General features: G+C 41.6%; 1 protein-coding gene across 4 annotated transcripts in view; it reads right to left on the bottom strand.

Annotated features, from left to right (window-relative positions):
* Nucleotides 1–732: 732 nt before the first annotated feature.
* LOC141906471 (uncharacterized) overlaps nucleotides 733–19,059 on the bottom strand; it is a 35,309-nt gene continuing 16,982 nt past the window's right edge. For all 4 annotated transcript variants that reach the window (XM_074795772.1, XM_074795775.1, XM_074795774.1 and 1 more), the window contains 7 exons: nucleotides 14,246–17,984; nucleotides 13,444–13,568; nucleotides 9,967–10,590; nucleotides 3,900–4,805; nucleotides 3,369–3,477; nucleotides 2,743–3,018; nucleotides 733–2,339 (listed from right to left, as the gene is read on the bottom strand). In XM_074795772.1, the coding sequence (XP_074651873.1) occupies nucleotides 2,061–2,339; nucleotides 2,743–3,018; nucleotides 3,369–3,477; nucleotides 3,900–4,805; nucleotides 9,967–10,590; nucleotides 13,444–13,568; nucleotides 14,246–17,984 (6,058 nt within the window). In that variant the 3' untranslated portion in view covers nucleotides 733–2,060. The remainder of the gene's footprint in view (nucleotides 2,340–2,742; nucleotides 3,019–3,368; nucleotides 3,478–3,899; nucleotides 4,806–9,966; nucleotides 10,591–13,443; nucleotides 13,569–14,245; nucleotides 17,985–19,059) is intronic.

Here is a 19,059-nt window from a genome sequence, read left to right as displayed (position 1 = left end):
CTGATAATAATAATATTCTTTATTTACATCGAAATTATAACATAATATAATACTCAGTTTTATACGTAAATATGTTAGTTCATATCAATGAAGAGGTGCCCGAGAGGCAAAATGCTAGCCAAAAGGGTCACCTCAAAACACTGCTACAATCACACTATCAGTATCACATACACACTCACATTCATCCTGAAGAAAAAAATAGTTATTCATGATACAAGCTTTCGCTACTAACGTATAGTAGTTTCATTCAGTAGCGAAAAATCAAATAGCCTACCGTAATTACTGGTTAACCTTATCCAACTATACTCGTTTAACTTTAACTGATTCAACTCCAGCAGGTTAACACAGCTCCTCTTACTCCACTCATCATGTCTTTTTGGTGTCCTCTATTTATCCAGTACCCAGGCAGAGTGAATTGGAAGGGGGATAGGTAGTTAATGTCTTAGGTTATTGTTGAGATATTCGACCCAAAATTTGTTTAGTGGGCCAATCCATAATGTACGAAATGCAGATCTAAATGAGGGGTGCAGACTCCTCAGGGTAGGGGTTGATTGCATTCACAGTTTTTCAATTGAATCCTTGTTGATGTTAATATTTGCTAGAATGGACTTGCTGGAGTTAGAATTCGAATCTGAGTGCTGGACTCATAGCAGGCACATAACCACAGAAAATGTCTTCACCAAAAAAACGAAAAACTAATAATGAATTTTTACAAATGAATTTATTAATCCTGATGAAGATATATGTATAACATACCAATATCACAATATATCATACACAAAATAATCCACACACATACACAGCTCATAATGTATAGAAATGAATTACGTGCTAAAACTTCTCTTAGTTGCGAAGAGGCGAATGAAATGACTACAGATATATCAGCGAAACATAAGAAATCAATTGGATCGCCACCAAATAATTACTACAATCGATAATTACATTCACTAATACACATTATATACAGCAAAAACATAGAATATACAGTTCAAATGATACGGTGTTAAGCAGTATGCCAAATTGCCATGTCATGTCTAATCTGCCAATAAAAAGCTCAACAACTCCCACTAATATGTAATACCTGTCTCGTCTGATAGACTGACTACAATAATACTATTTATAGAGCTAACAGTATTTCCATTAGTTCTATACTCTACCGATGAAGATTTCTACTAATATGGCGATTTCTTTCCGATACGATCAATGCAAACATCATTCTTTCTCGATGAATCTTGTTGAATTCGAAATATTGCTAATTCAGTGGACACATCATGACTTATGAAAAATAACCAAGCAAGTAATCATACATTCTACTCTCACATATACGCACACACACACACATGCATGGACCCACGCTCACATATTATAAAACAGCACAGCAGTTGACAATAATTCACTAAAATAGATGAGCAGTGCTCGTTCCGGCCTGTATCATAATGCCGACGCTATATCCGCGATAATCACATCCAGATTCTTGTAAGATATTGTGACTGTACGTTACTTTACTCAGCAGTTCCGACGAATCTGTCTCCAATATTTTCGCGCAATCTCTCGGCACTGGTAAAAATTTTACAATCTCCAAAATAAACACCAAAAATACCGAAAGCTCACTATGATTTCATACACGAGTTTGAAATACTCGATAATTCAGTACTAGGGATAGAAATGACAAGGTTTGTTGGAACAAGGTCCCTACAGATCAGTCATTCCCGGATATAAGGAGTTTTCAGGGAGAAAATTTCAAATTTTGAGGAAGCATCTGCATCACTTTCATATCCCAATTACAGTACTTAACTCGGTTTCTAATTCGGTAACAGCCCTTATTGGGTAAAGAAAAAATATCCTGGTCCCAACTGTACCGATTTAGGCGTAGTCTACTACTGTACAACAGCAAACTGGACAAAAATTTCGAATTGCCTATTTATCAAAATTGAAGGAGTTTTGGGCATTTTGGTCATCAAATTAAAGGAGTTTCGAGCACCTTTAAAAGCATTTTCTGGTTTGAAAGAGTTTTTAGGAGGAATCAAGGAGTCGTAGGGACCCTGTAGAGAGGAAATCATCTAGTAAATATCGTCCATATCACCGTGATGTGACATGCTTTTCTTTAACGCTTTCAGTTGTTCGGTTCCGACGTTGACTTTGTCGTCGATTTCCTGTTGTTCCAACGTGATTTTCGATTTCATTTTCACTAAATGTTCGAAATCGGCGAATTCCTCGTCGTTGAGATAATTCTTCAAGAAACCGCTGACCTGTACCTCCCGACGATCGATACCTTCCTTCAGTTTACGAGCGTCTTCCAGTTGTTGTTTAAGTTTGTCTCGTTTCGAAACCAGCGAAGCCTAAAAAATGACAAATAGAGTTCAGTTAAGCAGAAGCAGGAGAGATACATCTGTTACTAGCTCAGTGTGGCCACTTTTGACTTGCTTTTTCCTGACATGCACGTTGCTTTGCTAAGAATCCAATCAATTAACACAGTCAAATAAGACATAGACGGAAACTGTTTGATTTTTTTACGCAATCTCTTATCTAACTATCCCAAAAATTCCCTGATTTGAAGCGTTTTTTTAAAACCAAATTCCCCGACTATTCCGTGACTATTCCCCAACTTTTTTAAAGAAAAGGAAATTCCCTGACTTTTCTCGCTTTTCCAGGTAAGTGGCCACCTTGTTCAAGTTCTCATGTTTGTTTTTTTTTTATATTCCATTTACTAACAAGCTGAAACATGAAGTTAATGTAACTAACCTTTTCCTTTGGATCGGCATCATTGGGGAGACCGAGAACTGCATTTTCAGAGCGGGCAAGACGACCAGATAGTTTCAACAATAAATGAAGTATCTTATCCAATTCTCCGACGAAACTTTGATATTTCTCAAGTTCTCTATGGTTTTTACATCGTTCCTCGACCAAACGCGATATATCCTTCTCGAGATTGTTATTTTCGGCGATATCGTCTTCGAGACTATTCCTGACTTCCGATAGACTTTCGAGTTTCTTGTTTATGCGTATGATAAGTTCTTCCTGTAAAATGAAAACACGGGAAACTCTTTGAATACAGAATGAATACAAGTTTAGAATGGACTATATACTAAATTTCTAAGATTATAAAAGCAAAATTTATTATTCAAGAATTGAAAATAAACGTTTTGGACTCTCTCCAGGGAAGCACCCGATGATGGTCTCTTATCTCTAATTCTTGAGTACAGTAATAAATTTTGTGTTTAATCCTCTATATTTTGTATATAGTGGGTTCTAAACTTATTGTATGTTCTCCACATCAGTCTGTGGCTAATCTACTAGAAATAATACAGATTTTAAAAGCGTTTGAACGTATTACAAAATTTTCAAGTTAGAAAGGAACGATTTCGTACCTTTTTCTGATCGAGAGACAATGTGTTGAATTCATCTTTCAAGTTTTGTCGTATGTCGTCATCATTCAACGTACCGGTAGCAAATGGAGATGATGGAAGTTGACTGGAGCTACAGAAAAATATACAGAAGAACGCACATTAAATATTTCAGACAGTAAAGAAGAACTCCTATTTTTCTAGTGACAGGTTTTGCGCAATCTTTTTTGATCTCAGAATAGGAAATTATCCATTTTATTTATTTGATTGAGTGATAGATTTTTATTTGATATTGAGTCTCTTACCAACCCACCAGTCACACCTGCCAGGAGCGAAACGGGGTGTTTGATTTTGAAATTGTAAATGGAACAGGGAACTACCCCCTTTTTTTATTGTGTCCCTTACAAACCCACCACACCAGCCAGGAACTGAACTGGGTTCAGTTCCACAGTTCTGAGTTAAGAATCGACTCTGAGCCAACTCATTGAAAACGAACTAACTTTAACTCACAACTGAGGAACTGGGTCCAGGGGTTTAGATTCTATGGATACTTACTGCGAAGGTGAATTTTCCGGTTTAGCCACGCTATATCGCGAGTTAGGCGTTCCGATCGATATACGCCTCGTCGGAATATTATCCGTATTGTTATATAAATCGCCCATGTAATCTTTCGTCGTTTTATGATACTGTGGCGGCGAGATCACTTCCGATAGTTTACGATCTTTCTTTTTCAGTTCATTGGCGAGAATCTTCGCGTGTTGATCGCAGTCGATTTCCTCCTGCGATTTCTGTCGCACGTGAACGATCGCCGGGGTCGCTGCGTCGTTATTATGACTAGTCGCGGTATCCGCCGGCGCCATCTGTCGAGCCGGAGTCGAAACGTCAGTCCGTTCGGCGTGACCGTTGTTGTACGATCCGTTCTGCCGATGCGGCGTCAACGGCTGCCTAGACGGCGTCGTTTTCGCGGCAACCGGCGGGGGTTCGACGTGCCGCTTCGCGTTTAACAACGTTTGTTTGTTATCACAGATGTTTTCGTTCGAACTGCTCAGACTTTCGTTCGATCGCGTCAGGTTCTCGTAGCTACCGCCGAATTTCGCAGTCAGCACGGCGACGTGCGACCGGTTCGGGTTGCGCGGTTTCGCCGCCTCGCGTTCCGGCGTGTGAAAACGACGAGGCTGCTTCTCGAAATTCGCCGCCAGATCGCGCACCGGTTGGCGCCTGCCTTCGCTGTCGTCGCTGTCGGTGCTCATGCTACCGCTGTCGTAGTTACGCGCGTCTGTATTGTTGAACGGGTGCGAAGCAGGCGCGCGAGACGTTATCGGATTGTCGGTCGGTATAGACGTCGATACGTTAGTCGCGATCGGGACTCCGGACGACGAACTCGAACGGCGATAGTTTCCAGCAAATCCTCCGACCGGAACTCTTTGAGTCCGATTTGACATATACGATTCACTCGAATAGCTGAAAATATACATAGAAAATAAACTCACATTAGAATTTTTGATCTCGAAGTAGAGAAATTACATCTAATTCATTCGATTGATTACTAAGTGTCATCTAGAAAATTTGCCATCCCAAAGAATCAATAAGAACCACAGTAAATGTCGCTGCTCACATAACGCCAACATTTTTCAGACAACAAATTTACTCAATTCGACTCAAATTCCATAAACAACGCCATTCTTTATAACGCCAAATTCGTGACGATGCCATGATTTTCATCGGTCCCAATGATGGCGTTACAAAGAACTTTTACTGTACCTCCAAATTTATCAATGAGACTCAATACACTGACTCAATATTCAGTCGAGCTTATTTCTATTAATGAAACTACCTTGTTTCGGGTCTTTAATAAATCTACTGTTGGAACAAAGGGCGAATAATCCCACCTAAACTAGACCTGATTGGCGATTAATAAGCAAACATTCTCCAAACAGTTATTATTGAGAAAATTAGCACGTCTCCGAGACTGGCATGGCTCAACATCTAAATCACTGTAACAACAACGTTACATCAATATCAATCATTACGAATAAATCAGAGCGATAATAAAATTCATAGGAGTTTGTTTGAGTAGGAATTCTACTGTCAATCTCGGCAAAAATTTTAACTTTAAAGTCACCCGACGAACTGTCTTCAAAGTCTGTATATTTGTTTAATAGTTCACACCACATTCACAATGTATTTGTATAGAAACCCGTCCGATCTATTCAATAACACATCATTTGAAAATCATTCCAACGGGAATTATTTCCAAGATAAATAAATTCGCGAGAACGTCGGTAAATAGAAAATCAAACGAAATTCTCTCATTCAAAATCCTGTCATCTATTTTTTGTGTTAGAGCTACGATATGACAGATTTCTTACCGATACGAATTCCTGACGGTCATAACGACGTAGCGAGTATAAAACGGACTGAGCAGTTTCGAATATTTGCCTTTCAACAGATTAGAAAACAAGGTGAACCAGTGCTTCCACTATTCACGATGACCTCGCGGATCTAAGTTTAAATACACACTATTCGGAATAGTTTTTCTCGATGATAATAATAAATTCTATTTAAACGTCTCGTCGAGTCATAAAAAATTCACAAATTCTAAAGAAAATAAATGTTTCTTTATGAAATAAATTATCTATATCAGAAACGCATCGACATTAAGCACTTGTTTCACGGTCATTATACGCAAAAAGAAATATACTTTGGAAATTCCTGAAAGTCCTGAAGAAAATTTTGCATACTTTCCTTGCGAATGCGCCCGCCGAGTTGTTTACGAAAGCAGCTTAGAAATCGCGATGATTTACGACTACCTTACCGACGGCAGATCAATATCGCATAATCAATCAGAATTATTGTTTTTTGATTGACTATCGATAACAGATTGCCGAAAACAGCAGTTAATGGCGCGTGGCTATCGAATTTCTTTCGCAATTACGTTATTTTCTTCTTTTTTTTTGCCGAGCTCAGAATAACGCGAGAAAGAAACGTATTAACGAATGGTGTATTTAAATCAGCTAGAATAACGTTCGCGCTAGTCAGTTTTTTTAGTATACCAGCGAGTGCAATAATACAAGTTCAAAACCATAATAAAATCAGAGGGAATAGAACGCAGTGTAGAAATAACGCTAGCTACTAATTGGACGGTCTTTAATCCGAAATGAGTTTTATTTATTTCTATTCAAGCCGAGGTCTATTTCTCTGTGTACACAACGCACTCGCTGCATCGAAAGAATACATTCTATAAAGGATATCACATCGCATAAATGCTAGTATTTAGAGCTACAATTATCGCGCACCGTTCTCAAGTGACCTAAATCGAAGAAATGTGTACGAATACGAATGCCAGTAGGTTGCGATATCCGATATTCCTAACATCTTTGGTGCTCGTTTTTTGAAAAGGAAAAAAAAACCAAATACTTCATTCGTCGATTCGAAAGGTATTTTCATGAACGATATGGATTCAACTTTCAGTAACCAAAAGACAAAAATGATGCAGGCTTCACGTGAGGTGCTGGCATGGATGTCACCTCGAGCAACATCCTCATCAATCAGAGATGGCCTGATACATTATATCCACCTACTACATACATATATCGCATTGTTTTTGCGTGATATGAAATAACTGAAACACTTACCAAATAACTGTCTATTGCTAACGTGTAATAATCAGTATGTGTTATTGCAAATCCGGATTATTTCACTGAGTTCACACTTCGAATATCTTTTTGAAGGCAAAATGAACTGGTCAGAGTTGACGCACAATAGAAACTACCTAACCTTACTCACAGTAGACTGATCCGTGACTCAGCGGGTGATCTCACTAAACCGATTTAGGGTAGGTAGGTGCGATATGGTGGTGACAAGTTTGTCCCACAGTTTTTCAATGCAGACTTTTATTAGTAAAATAATTAGCCAATTGTTCGTCATGATAATGGCGGTAATCACGATGGCTCCGCTCACAACAAACATCAGCTGAGAAAGCTCTCCAACTGTCCCTTTAATTAATACTTAAATCACAAAGCCTCATTAAACACCGACAAAGGACTTACAGCGGAAACTGTGAAATTCAACGAAATTCGTATTAATCGGAATTAATGAAATCATACGGAAATATTTCAGGGGAATATAACATATATGAAAACTTGCCAATATCTGACGTCGATATTAAATTTAGAGTTAACCACATGACCACATGAAAGGGACATCTGTGATGGCGCGATGAATTCAGCGGCGGCTGACCGCAGAAATACCGCCGATGATTTATATTCATCGTGACATATACACGAGATGACTGTAGTAGAGCAGAGCCAAAAAAGGAAGCGTGACGAGCGAGCAAAACCCCGGGAGTGAGAGTGGCGATGATATGATTCACGATCGACAAACATCGTCGCGGATCCTTTAAAAAAAAAAAAACTTACATCACTTCCATCGTTTTCCACAATCGACCGTTTTTCAACTTTCGAAAATGATTTCCGTTTTTGCCGGTTTCGTCCATAATTCCTCCCGGCATGTTTACCATGTCATCGATTATCGAAATTCGACGCAAATTAAAATCATCCCAGAAGAATCGCGGTAATTTGCTCTCGAAATCGAGCAGATATTTTCAAACCGCTAAAGTTGCTTTGCGGTCATCAGATTTATTTATAATCCTAACAAACTTCCTAGTTCGCGCACTTTTCTTCCCCAGCCTACAACTCCCGATCTACCATCGATTAGAAGGCAAGAACTGAATACCGGTAGCGTTAGAGGCATAAGCAGACAAACGTAAATAAATCCGGCAAAAATTATCTGCCTTCCTCATGATGACTCAAGTATTTGTCAGTAAATTCTCGTATTAGAACAGTCTAATCCTCTGTTGACTGGTGAAATGTGTACAAACTTAATAGATAAACAGATAATTTCACATGTGATCAAATAGCGAAACCTCTTAATTTCTTCCTAAAAAATATCACCCGAGGTCTTTAAAATACGGCTGCGGCTTCGAGGATAAACCGACTGAATGAACATGCGCTGAACAAAGTACAGGTAAAGAATGATAATGTTTTTTGGTAAGCACCTGCGCCAAGTTTCAGATTGCTAACTCTCAGTGCTTTCAGGTATCCCGGTGAGAAGAGAAGCCACTCTTAACCTGTCAAACTTACCTCCGCGCGTATAAATATCTCGCCGCTCTTAGTATGAGGTTGTTGTTGTATGCTGCAGTAATTTACAACAGTTCTCAAATACCTTTATTTCCCAGTGCTCCATTTCTCAAACTGTACTCGAATATTTCTCCTTTACCTCTCGCACAGAGATAGAAGTAAGAATTCATTCGTAGTTTCGAACTGGCGCAGTTGTTTGATCCAAATCAAAGTACACTCCCACTTATAAACATTCTCGAGATAAAAATATACACCCGAAGATGAGGAAAAAGATAAAATAGTTTGTCTTCATTATTTTTAGTAATGCGTTGGCCTAGATATGCACGACATGATTAAAATCATGGACAAAGGGGAATTCTATTTTCCATAAAAATCAAATCTTAAAACCTTAACCAGGATCCAGTTCCACAGTTGCGAGTTAAAGTTAGTTCATTTTCAATGAGTTAACTCTTTCTTGAGTTAAATCTTATCTCAGAACTGTGGAACTGGACCCAGGTCATTTTCAAAGAATTACAGTAACTCTCGAGTCAAATCCTAGCTCTAAACTGTGGAACTGGGTCCAGGGCATTTAGGTTGTGGATATAGGTAATTGACCTGCAGAGAAACCCAACCCTCAGGCAATGGGCCAAGATACGTAATCAAATTTCCACTTACATAAACATAAACATGATGTGCCAGTGCCATGAAACCTGTTGGCATTCAGCGTATTAGATATTACAGAAATTCCATAAAGATCAGGGGTGGCTTCAATAGTTCAAATCTAACTTATTGACAAGTCCTAAAAAGCAACAAACTCCTGGATCATCAAAACACCGAGATTACCTTTTTACAACTTATTTATAAACTCTACCAAAGACTAGATAGATTACCTTCATATCCCAAATGTTCTCCTAACCTACTTGATGATTGTTATCTAACTGAACCCCTTGCAATAATAAATCAACTAGCAGCAGATGCAGTGCTTCTTCAGGTGAGTATTCCAGAAATATCTGAACGAATGCCTAGCTTTGTAGTAATTACCGAAACTAATAGAATCAGACATGTACATATCTGATCTACCGCATGTGGTCATCTTTGATTATAATATAATCGATGATCAGATGTACAGAGAATTCAAATGTGTAATATTCAATATTTCACGGAATCAAAGCAAATCAAACACTGACAGGGTTCATAGTGCTCATGACCTAGCCCTAAATGTTTATCTCATTAATTAATGATTTTCAAGGACTCCGAATCCATGACTTATATACAATTGCCAGGAATCCTGTAATCAACATTTTCCAGGCATTCTTGTAATCAGCATGACTGATGCCATTCAACATTTTTCCATGATACTCAAGGCCTAGAATTGACCCATTTCCATTTCAAAACGTTCAAAATTTCAAACATGAACTGCACCGAATCCTAGATCAATAATTTCTAACTACCGGAAAACAGAAAATCTATGAATTGAGAAAACTGAATGGAACGTTCGCACTTACCTATTTGTATCGGTCGGAGTAGAAATGCTCGGAGGAGGGTCAGCAGGAAGAGGTGGCGGCTCCGGTAATGGGATATCGTCTTCGTTATACGAGCTATTATAACCATCTCGAGCAACAGGCGGAGGTGGAAGGGGCAGTTCCGGACTCGCCGGAAATGAAGTCTCTAAATACCGTCGTTCCGGGGTTCGCACTAGTTTCGGGCTGTCGTTCGACTCGTCGACGTCTGCCGTCGTCGTAACCGGCGACGACGTCTGCAGCGGTCGATTGTGATGAAAATCGACGCTCAACTGCGACGGAACGCTCGACTCACTTTTACTTTGCACCAAATGAGCTGATGTTCGTACGGACGACGTTTCCGGCATAGATCCTAACATTTTGTAGCGGTAAACACCCGTACGAGCGGTCGCCGTCGACGATGTCGCCGGTTGTTGCGGTTGAGAGAATCGTTTCGCTTGTTGGCGTAGCTGAGCGGCGTACGACGACGAACCTTTCTCCGGGGATTTTTCCGAAGCGTTCGAAGACGACGTCTCGGCCCATTCTTCGTCTTGCAAGTACTTCCTAGGTGGCAGCACTGGCGCCGAGGCATCGTCGACCGATTTACTCCTTTCTTCGTGCCGCATACGACTGGAAAACAGCGAAAATTAAAATCACAGGATTAGAATAAATATTACCTAAATACGTGAACAGGTACGATTGAATCTCACCGTCTCGGTCTAGACGGAGATCTAGATAATTTCGCCCTCAAACGAGGACTAGAACAAGGACTAGACTGCGGACTCGAAATTGGACTCGAATAAGGACTCGCGTACGTAAAGCAACTGTATCGTCTCATTATTCCTATACGGCTAAAATCCTTAGAACACGGTATATATTAAGAGTGAAACTTCCGACCGGCAACACTTATATACATTAATAACCATATCTCTCCATAGCACATATCAACATATAGAATCTGCCCTAATGTTTATTGTGACCATTAACAGCTGACTGATAAATTAATATGTTACAATGAAATGCAAACAGTGAGTCACGTTCGAATCCATTTCGCGCAAATTTTTCCAAAACCGACGATATGTTTAAGCTAGACTACCATTCAATAGAACCTTTACACATACTACACACAACATGAATGTTGAAATATTAAGGTTAAGTTTGAATAATTTCACTGATTAAATATCGTTAAAAGGTCGCCAGATAATGGAGACATGATAGCCCCTCGTATAACGCTAAGTGACTTTCAAAATCTCAATTCACTAAACTGAAAGTGTCGGTTAATGTCATTTTCGGTAGATAAGAAATCTCACTGGTCAATTCGTCCCCTTAACTCAAACAGTACATAAAAAACCCAATAGATGGCAGTACAATTGGTTAAACGGATCTATTTACCTGTTTGCTTCATTTTTCGCATCGAAAACGCTGTCCTGTTCGTTCCAATTCACGAACAAACTTAAACCGCGTCCTAATATATTGTATCTAGTTGCCATTTAGTTTGATTGCATAAACACAAGACAGCGAAAAGAAGGATTCATATTTTTACATCGAGAAGTAAAATTCCCCTTTCTTGAACTAGGCCGTATCTATCCAAAGATTATCAGTGTCCAAACAGAACAGCGAATGTCCATGATCTCTATTCAAGCTATCTTCGTAATACAGACAATAGGAGACAGTGTGTTGAAGATTTGAACGCGCTACAAAAATTCCATTTTTTTTCCGGTGAATTGACATTCCAGACAGTTACATCTGAGAGTCCTCGAAGAGTCTCAACACAATAACATACTGACTAACAAAACACCTTATGAAATATGATTCATTTTAACACGTAATATGTCATTTTCTCTCCGCGAAAACCGATTAGATAACACATGGACCTAGAGCTTAGATAAGAATGCCCTTTATTCATATGACATTCTAGATATGCTATTTACGATTTGAAAAAATATGATTTTTTTTAAATGGGAAAACACCAATTCTAAATTCAATAAAGATTGCATATTTCGTGGCCATTTCTTAAAAAAGATTTTTTGATGCCGTAAAACTGTTACAATAATGTTTACACACAGTAGTACCTAGTAGGCGTGTGCATCATCAATATTGACATTTCAAGATAACAATTGTGAATTTTAGTGTTTGTTTTGTAATTAAATACATTTCATAACCTTTTCGAAATTCTTGATGATTTCAATATCTATTTTTTTAGAGGAAGTGCACTAGATCATCAATATATCAGGGCTAGACTGGTTGCTGGTCAATTCAATTCCAAAATAACTTCATTCGTAATATTACCATGATATAATTTATATCATATTATTTATCATCGACAATATCAAGCAATATGCGTTATTTTTGAAGGCGTCAATAAACTTCAAGTTTGTTTTCTCGTCCCTACCTGAGGTTTATGAACACTTGACTGCGATACATTTGTATCAATCCTAAATGTTACAGCGACGTTGAAAGTCATTCGGTCATCGTGTATATTAGATAAGTTACTATTTATACATTCACATCGCAGTCTGGTGATTGTAATAACACAACTATGCAGATTATGTCAACAAAGTAACTCGACAAACCGCATGAAACAAGACCATTGGTTTAGGACTTGTTTGTGGAAATTTTTTCGCACAATTAGCAAACTATTCGGATCTGGTCTAAGCTACATATATTGCGTAACTAAAAACTCATTATTACGTAATCTATTATAGGAAACCAGTGCTTCTGAGCCACAATACCGCAGGGCCGGGTCGTATAGAAACAACGGCTTTGGCGATCAATCCAAATTTAGAAAATATTGGCAAAAACCATAGGAACGGGTACAGTACTCGAAGGAAATACTCATTATTACGTAATCTTTTATGGGAAACCAGTGCTTCTGAGCCACAATACCGCAGGGCCGGGGTCGTATAGAAACACCGGCATTGGCGATCAATCCAAATTTAGAAAATATTGGCAAAAACCATAGGAACGGGTACAGTACTCGAAGGAAATACTCATTATTACGTAATCTTTTATGGGAAACCAGTGCTTCTGAGCTGATAATTCTTTTTCTCTAAAGGAATAATAACAGGTCACAAGCAAACACTGGCTAAGAGAGATAACATGAATTGTGACCAGATAACTTAAGAAATGCTATTCTAAGTTTTCGCCAATAACAGTTTATCTATCACAGAAAGGCAAAAAGGTGAATGAACTACAGTCAATAATCGAGAACGAGTTCTTCATTTCTTAACTAGAATAATCAGCAATTAATCAACTTTTAAAACGATGAAGTAGACCAGACAGTGGCGACCTCGCCGGCTTTAGCGCAAACCAATCAGCTATCTCGGCTTGCAAGTACCGCACGTGAAAATGGCCATATCAACGCAAACAGATAAAAAGTGAATGACTAATAAATCAATCAATAAATCATGAAACTAATTTACGCCGTAAATGAAGAATAAATCTGAAATTGATCGATGATCACCTTTAAGTGTAGATAAATACCTGCTATTGTTGTCGGCTGTAGAATTCTGTGAAGAAAGCTTTGTAACGTCGGCGTACGGACTGCTAGGAGGAGTTTTAATCATCTGGTCGGCATTATTAGATTCGTCGCTCAAACTGAGATTGTCCTGAAAAAAACAAACCAGAACAAGATTAAGCACTCAGACGTACATGAATTTATGATTTGCGTGTGAACGAGCAGAAACGCCCGCACTCATTCTAGAATCATCGAGCTCTTTCAAGGCGTCATCTGTTCAACAATTATTTTCACGAGATTTGGTGCTAAAAGGTTTTTGCGGTACGAAATTAAACGATTATGTATCTCTAATTACAATAGTACAAACGCTAGGCTGTATAATACAGACAGCACCAGTTGTTATCAGATGAAATTGATTATACCAATGCATTAATGGCTAGCAACAGTTATGTTACATAGTATAAAGTATGTTTGATGATAGATTAAACCGTGGCTGAAATCTGACTGAAATCCGGGACTGACACAAAAGCAGGGCAGATATAACCCAGCTTATGCTCAACCCTGGATAATCAAGCCCTGTTAAGTTACAATTTAACAACAAAAGTTTTTACAATAGAATATCAAAAGTCAACGTAGACCGAACAGCTCATCATCCCTCAGCAGGGAACACTGACCAAATAGTCATGCAGCTTGGTTGAACATAGACTAGCAAAACTGTTCCGAGTTGAGGATAGAAAAATACGTTATAAAGTCACAAAACTGATTTAATTTTTGTCTGAGTTAATAAAAAGTGGTCATGCCCGGGTAAAGTCTTACCGTAGAACTTACCCGCGTTTCCCAAGTTTGAATCGGTTGTTTTTGTACTGGTTGAATGAGATTCTCATTATTGACGACCGATTCAGCGGGCTTCGGGGCTGATGTCGGTGTCATCGTCACCGGCGGGGGTTCCGGCCTCGGTTTGACGACAGTATGCACGTCCATCGGAGATAAAGTATCTTTCAGTATATATTGCACATTAATCGGCGACTGACGCGGATGGAATTCTTTCGGAGACGGAGACAGGGCTTCGAGTTCGCTCTTCGGCGAGATAAGTCTTTGACCGCTGGGCGATTTCAATCGCGGCATATACTGGTTTTTAAGCGGTTTCTGACCGGTGCTCAATGACCGCGGGCGCTCGGGCCCGACGTACTCGCCGCTCTCCTCCGATATCGCCGGGTCGAGCGCTATCCGCGCGTGTTCCGAGTCGAGGATTCCGTCCCACGATTTACGCGATTTCGACGTCGTTGCGATTTCGGCGCCGGTGGCGTTTTTCATCGCGTGTAAATGCTCGCGCGACGCCGACCGTTCGCTCGAACCGACGCTGTCCTCCGATCGCATGCTGCTGCTCGAATCCATGTGCGAGCGACGGTGATATTTCGACAGTCCGACGACGATCGACGGTTCTAAACTCTGTCGACTGATGCTACGCGAGCTGCTCATACTCGGCTGGATGCTGTCGAGCGTTTCGTTCGATTCGTAACCGGACGTCGCCGGATCCGACCACTGGCGTCGGTCGGGTTCGTTGCGCGAAGACGTCGCGCGTTTATTCTCCTTCGTCGGGTCGGAATAATGACGTTTTTCGGCGCGGAAACTTTCATCCCGCGTCATCTCCGTCTCTCTCGTCGGCGGCGTCGTCGTTTTCGTCGAAACCGGACTCGAAATCGACTCCCTATTGAACACGGGAATCTCTTCTTCGTCGCGATTCGCGGATTTCAATCGTTCTTTCATCGGTCGAAACGTTTCCGACGACGCTCGCTTCAATTTCCCGGGAGGTGGCGCCTCATCGTGTTTACGATAAAGCGCCTTCTCGCTGTCCGTTCTTCTCATCGCTCCGTACGTAAAATCCGAATCGCTCGACTGAGACGAATTCCGTTTTTTATCCGAGTCCGAATTCGCGCGCAGTTTTTTGTTGAACGACTTAAATAAGTCGAACGGATTCGTCTTCTTCTTTTTCTCACCGTCTTTTCCGTATTTCTTCTCCTTTTTCAGCTTCTTCGATTTTTCCCACGGAAGTTCGATTTCTTCGAATCGTAATTGCTCGGAGAGTTTTTGTTGGTGTTGTCGATGATGCTGTAAGTGCGTAGGCTCCGCCGCGACCTCAACAGCGGCCGTGTTATTATTTCGTAAATTTTCGATATCCTCCGTCGAATTCCTCTTAACGCAGCCGATCAGATTACCGTCCGGTTCTTCGGCAACGACGTTCTGCTGACATGATTTGCGTAGATTCTCATTTTGTCGTTGTCGAATCGCGGCGTTTTGTTGCTGGATGAAGAATTCCTCGGAAAGTTTGCGCAACATCGGCGCCGTACTCATACTATAGTCATGGATCTGCCTGAGAGCCGTCCCGTCCCCGGCGTTGAACGTATTATCTTGTTTACGTTGCGAAATGCTGTTGCTCGATTGGCTGATGTTTTTTTCGCGGATGTTTTCTTGAATCTTGTTCGTATCGTTTAATCGATTGACCGACATGCTGTACTGTTGATAGCCGTCCGACTTACGCAACTCGTTCGACGGCTCGGTTTGGCCGACGTGCGATACCGGACCGGCGAGCGAAGCTCTCACGCGCGGAAAGTCGACGTTCAACAATTCGGTATTTCGAACGTCGTGGATCGCGTTGTGTTGACCGAATTCCGAATATTGCGAGTAAGAACTCCGCGAGCGGCTCGGCGATTCGGTGAACGGCGAATTCAGAACGGAGTCGTCGTCCGTACCGACCGCGATCGTACGGGAGACGTTATCTTCGACGTCCGATAATTCGTGATTGACTTGCGTTTGAACGTCGTGAACGCCGACATCGGAATCGTAAAATACCATATCTTTACCATCGGGCGAATCCAATGTATTCTCGGTCTGTGTGCTCGTGTTGTAACAAACCTTCGGCGTCGTGCGGAATATTTTCAGATTACCGTGAACGCCTTCTTGCTGCTCGAGCGGCGGCGGAGGGGGCCACGGTAAATTGAACGACGCCGGTTTTTCGAGCGGACTCCGCACGACGCTGTAACTAGTCGCTAGTTTCAGCGGCGACGCGGTGCCCGACGATCGGGACGACTGCCGACTATGAACGGGCGACGACGCGACCTCTAAACTCGTCGGACGCTCGTTGAGCGCTTCGTATTCATCGATCAGTGCCTCGATCTTCTCGGTATCGGTCATGCTTTCTAAAGACGGCGGATTTATCTGCGGACTCGGCTCTCGAATCAGACGATTGATATCGGAAATTTTCGCCTCCGCTTCATTCGGTTGATATCGATAGCTCGAAGCGTCGAACCGAGGATACAAGTCGCTCGGCGGTTTCTCGAAAGTCTCCATCAATTTCGTCTCTTCTTTACGCAGCGCGGCGGTCGCGAAAGCGTCGGACATTTTACCGAGTTTAGGCGGCTGCTGCGCGTTGGACGAAGATTCTACCTTAGAAACGACGGCGCGTTGAACCGAGCTCTTGTACTGAGGCTGCGGCGAACTCTTCATCACCGTTTCCACCGAACGCCGTGGTTCGTATTCTTCGCTTTTACATAATCTTTCGTGCGGTAATTCGTACGCGTTCGGCTGAAACGAACGTCGTTTCGATTTCGCGTACGCGGAACCCGCGACCGATGACGATAAATGCTGGTTCTCCGACCACGAAGGGAATCGCGCGTGGCGCGGATCGTCTTTTTCGTAACCGGTGCTAACAGTCGCGGGCGTGTTGACCGTATCACGGGTATCGCGCGGCGGTATCGGCGGAGGATTATCACAGGTATCGTCTTCGCGTTGTTGTAAATTCGGACTAGATCGCGATAAATGTTCGGCGCCGCCGCGGGGCGAGCGCGATTCGTAACTGCTCACGCGCCGGTTCGAATCGGGCGGATTGAACTCGACTTTACGATAACCCATCTGACCGAGCGAAACTCGCGTCTGACGTTGTCGCGATTTACGCTCCTTCTCGACGGGATCGTCGCGGTCCCATAATTTACCGTTGCCAGCCGTCGGCGCGAAATCGAATCCGGAATGAACGTTCAAAGCGCGGTAAGTACCTCTCTCCATCGGGGAACGCGTTTCTACCTTATCCGTAGAACCGTCCTCGGTTCGGCTTGCGGACGAATGTTTACTTTTTTGAAACGATGAACTAATATCGGGCACGGATTTCGTGGATGGAATGTGACAGTCTTCAGCAGTAGTTTTGTTAACGTTGTCTAACGAATCGGTACTCGCGCTGGCGGTGGTGCCCCCACCTCGGGTTTCGTTCAGTCGAGCCGAGGCGCGCTGGTGCACTGTTTCGACCAAGTTGTCTAAACTCGGACGGTAAAAATCGCTGTGTCGTTGAGTAGCGGACAAACGTTTGGCGAGGAAATTATCGGAAGTTGGACGGTATATATCACTGCGACGGTGCTGCTGGTGCTGCTGCTGCTGCTGCGGTCTCGGCTGATGGTAGTGATGATGGAAATCATTGTTGAGCTGTTGCTGTGATCCATGAGAGTTGTTTGTATCGGACGGCTGCTGATGCTGAGGAGTTTTCATCGGGTCGGTCCACGAAATTCGGTCCCTCGACGACCTGCAATAGAAAAACAAGTGAAATTCATAAGAAAATATCAACCTATGCATCAGGTCATTAACACTAAAGCTAAGGGCGGGCAAGAATCTTTTTACAACTGATAGCGATGCTAAACAGCGAATTCAGGGTCGTCACTTTTGTCCAATTTACAAATTCCCCGAATTTTCCCAGATTTTTCCTTGTTATAACAAAAAATTCCACAAATAAATCCAAGGAATTTCTTGGTTTAAAATGTTAAAATTCATTCAATTCCACGAGTATTTCCCCAAATTTTGTCTAGATTTTCTTCTGATTCCATGCGGGTGAGTGGCCACCCTCTAAAGCTAAGGGCGCACAAGCGCATTTTTTGCCCAAATACGAACGTCAACAGGTAGCGATCAAATTCATTTTCCGACACCGTACGCCACCAGCTTATGGCAGCCATTTTAATAAATTACACGATATACCAATAACGCCTCCAATAGCACACGATCTCTAAACACAATATGTCAGCACTGACAGACAAATAAAAATATCGGGCGATTTGCTGGCAGGGCAATTGAATCAACCAGAAAAAATTGTCATCGATGCCATAACAGGCAAACAAGTGAAATGTTCGGTCGATGCTCTCTGATCATTGCCATCAAGTGAAATAAAAACAATTCAGTTGTCTGCCCCTAGCTGTAAATCACCCCCTCACATTATTCAATCATGCGTGGTAGATATTTAAAAAAATTCAACTCTGATATGAACCAGGGGGGGATAAGGGGAAACCGGACTCCTGCATAGATAAACACGTAAGATAACCGCTGTATCACTCGAAATCTTCAACAGCCGCTACAGAGTGAAGATATAAATCCAAGCACCTGCACACGATACCACTGCCGAATACGACACGAACTTGATCCAGATGCTAATTCAACTAATTCGATCTACATTGTACAGTTTTACAGCCGGACGACGACAAAACAAACACTCGAATCATATACAAATTCATAAACGAAGACACGAACCACGGCGGCGGCGGCGGCGGCGATGTCACATTCAGCTGTGACACGATTATTAAAATCAATCCCTAAAACGTATTACGTTTCAC

This window comes from Tubulanus polymorphus, chromosome 5, assembly GCF_964204645.1.
Source record: "Tubulanus polymorphus chromosome 5, tnTubPoly1.2, whole genome shotgun sequence".
In the NCBI taxonomy this organism is placed as follows: domain Eukaryota; kingdom Metazoa; phylum Nemertea; class Palaeonemertea; order Tubulaniformes; family Tubulanidae; genus Tubulanus; species Tubulanus polymorphus.
Note: the sequence above shows the minus strand (reverse complement) of the source record. Positions and strands in the feature narration are given on the sequence as shown.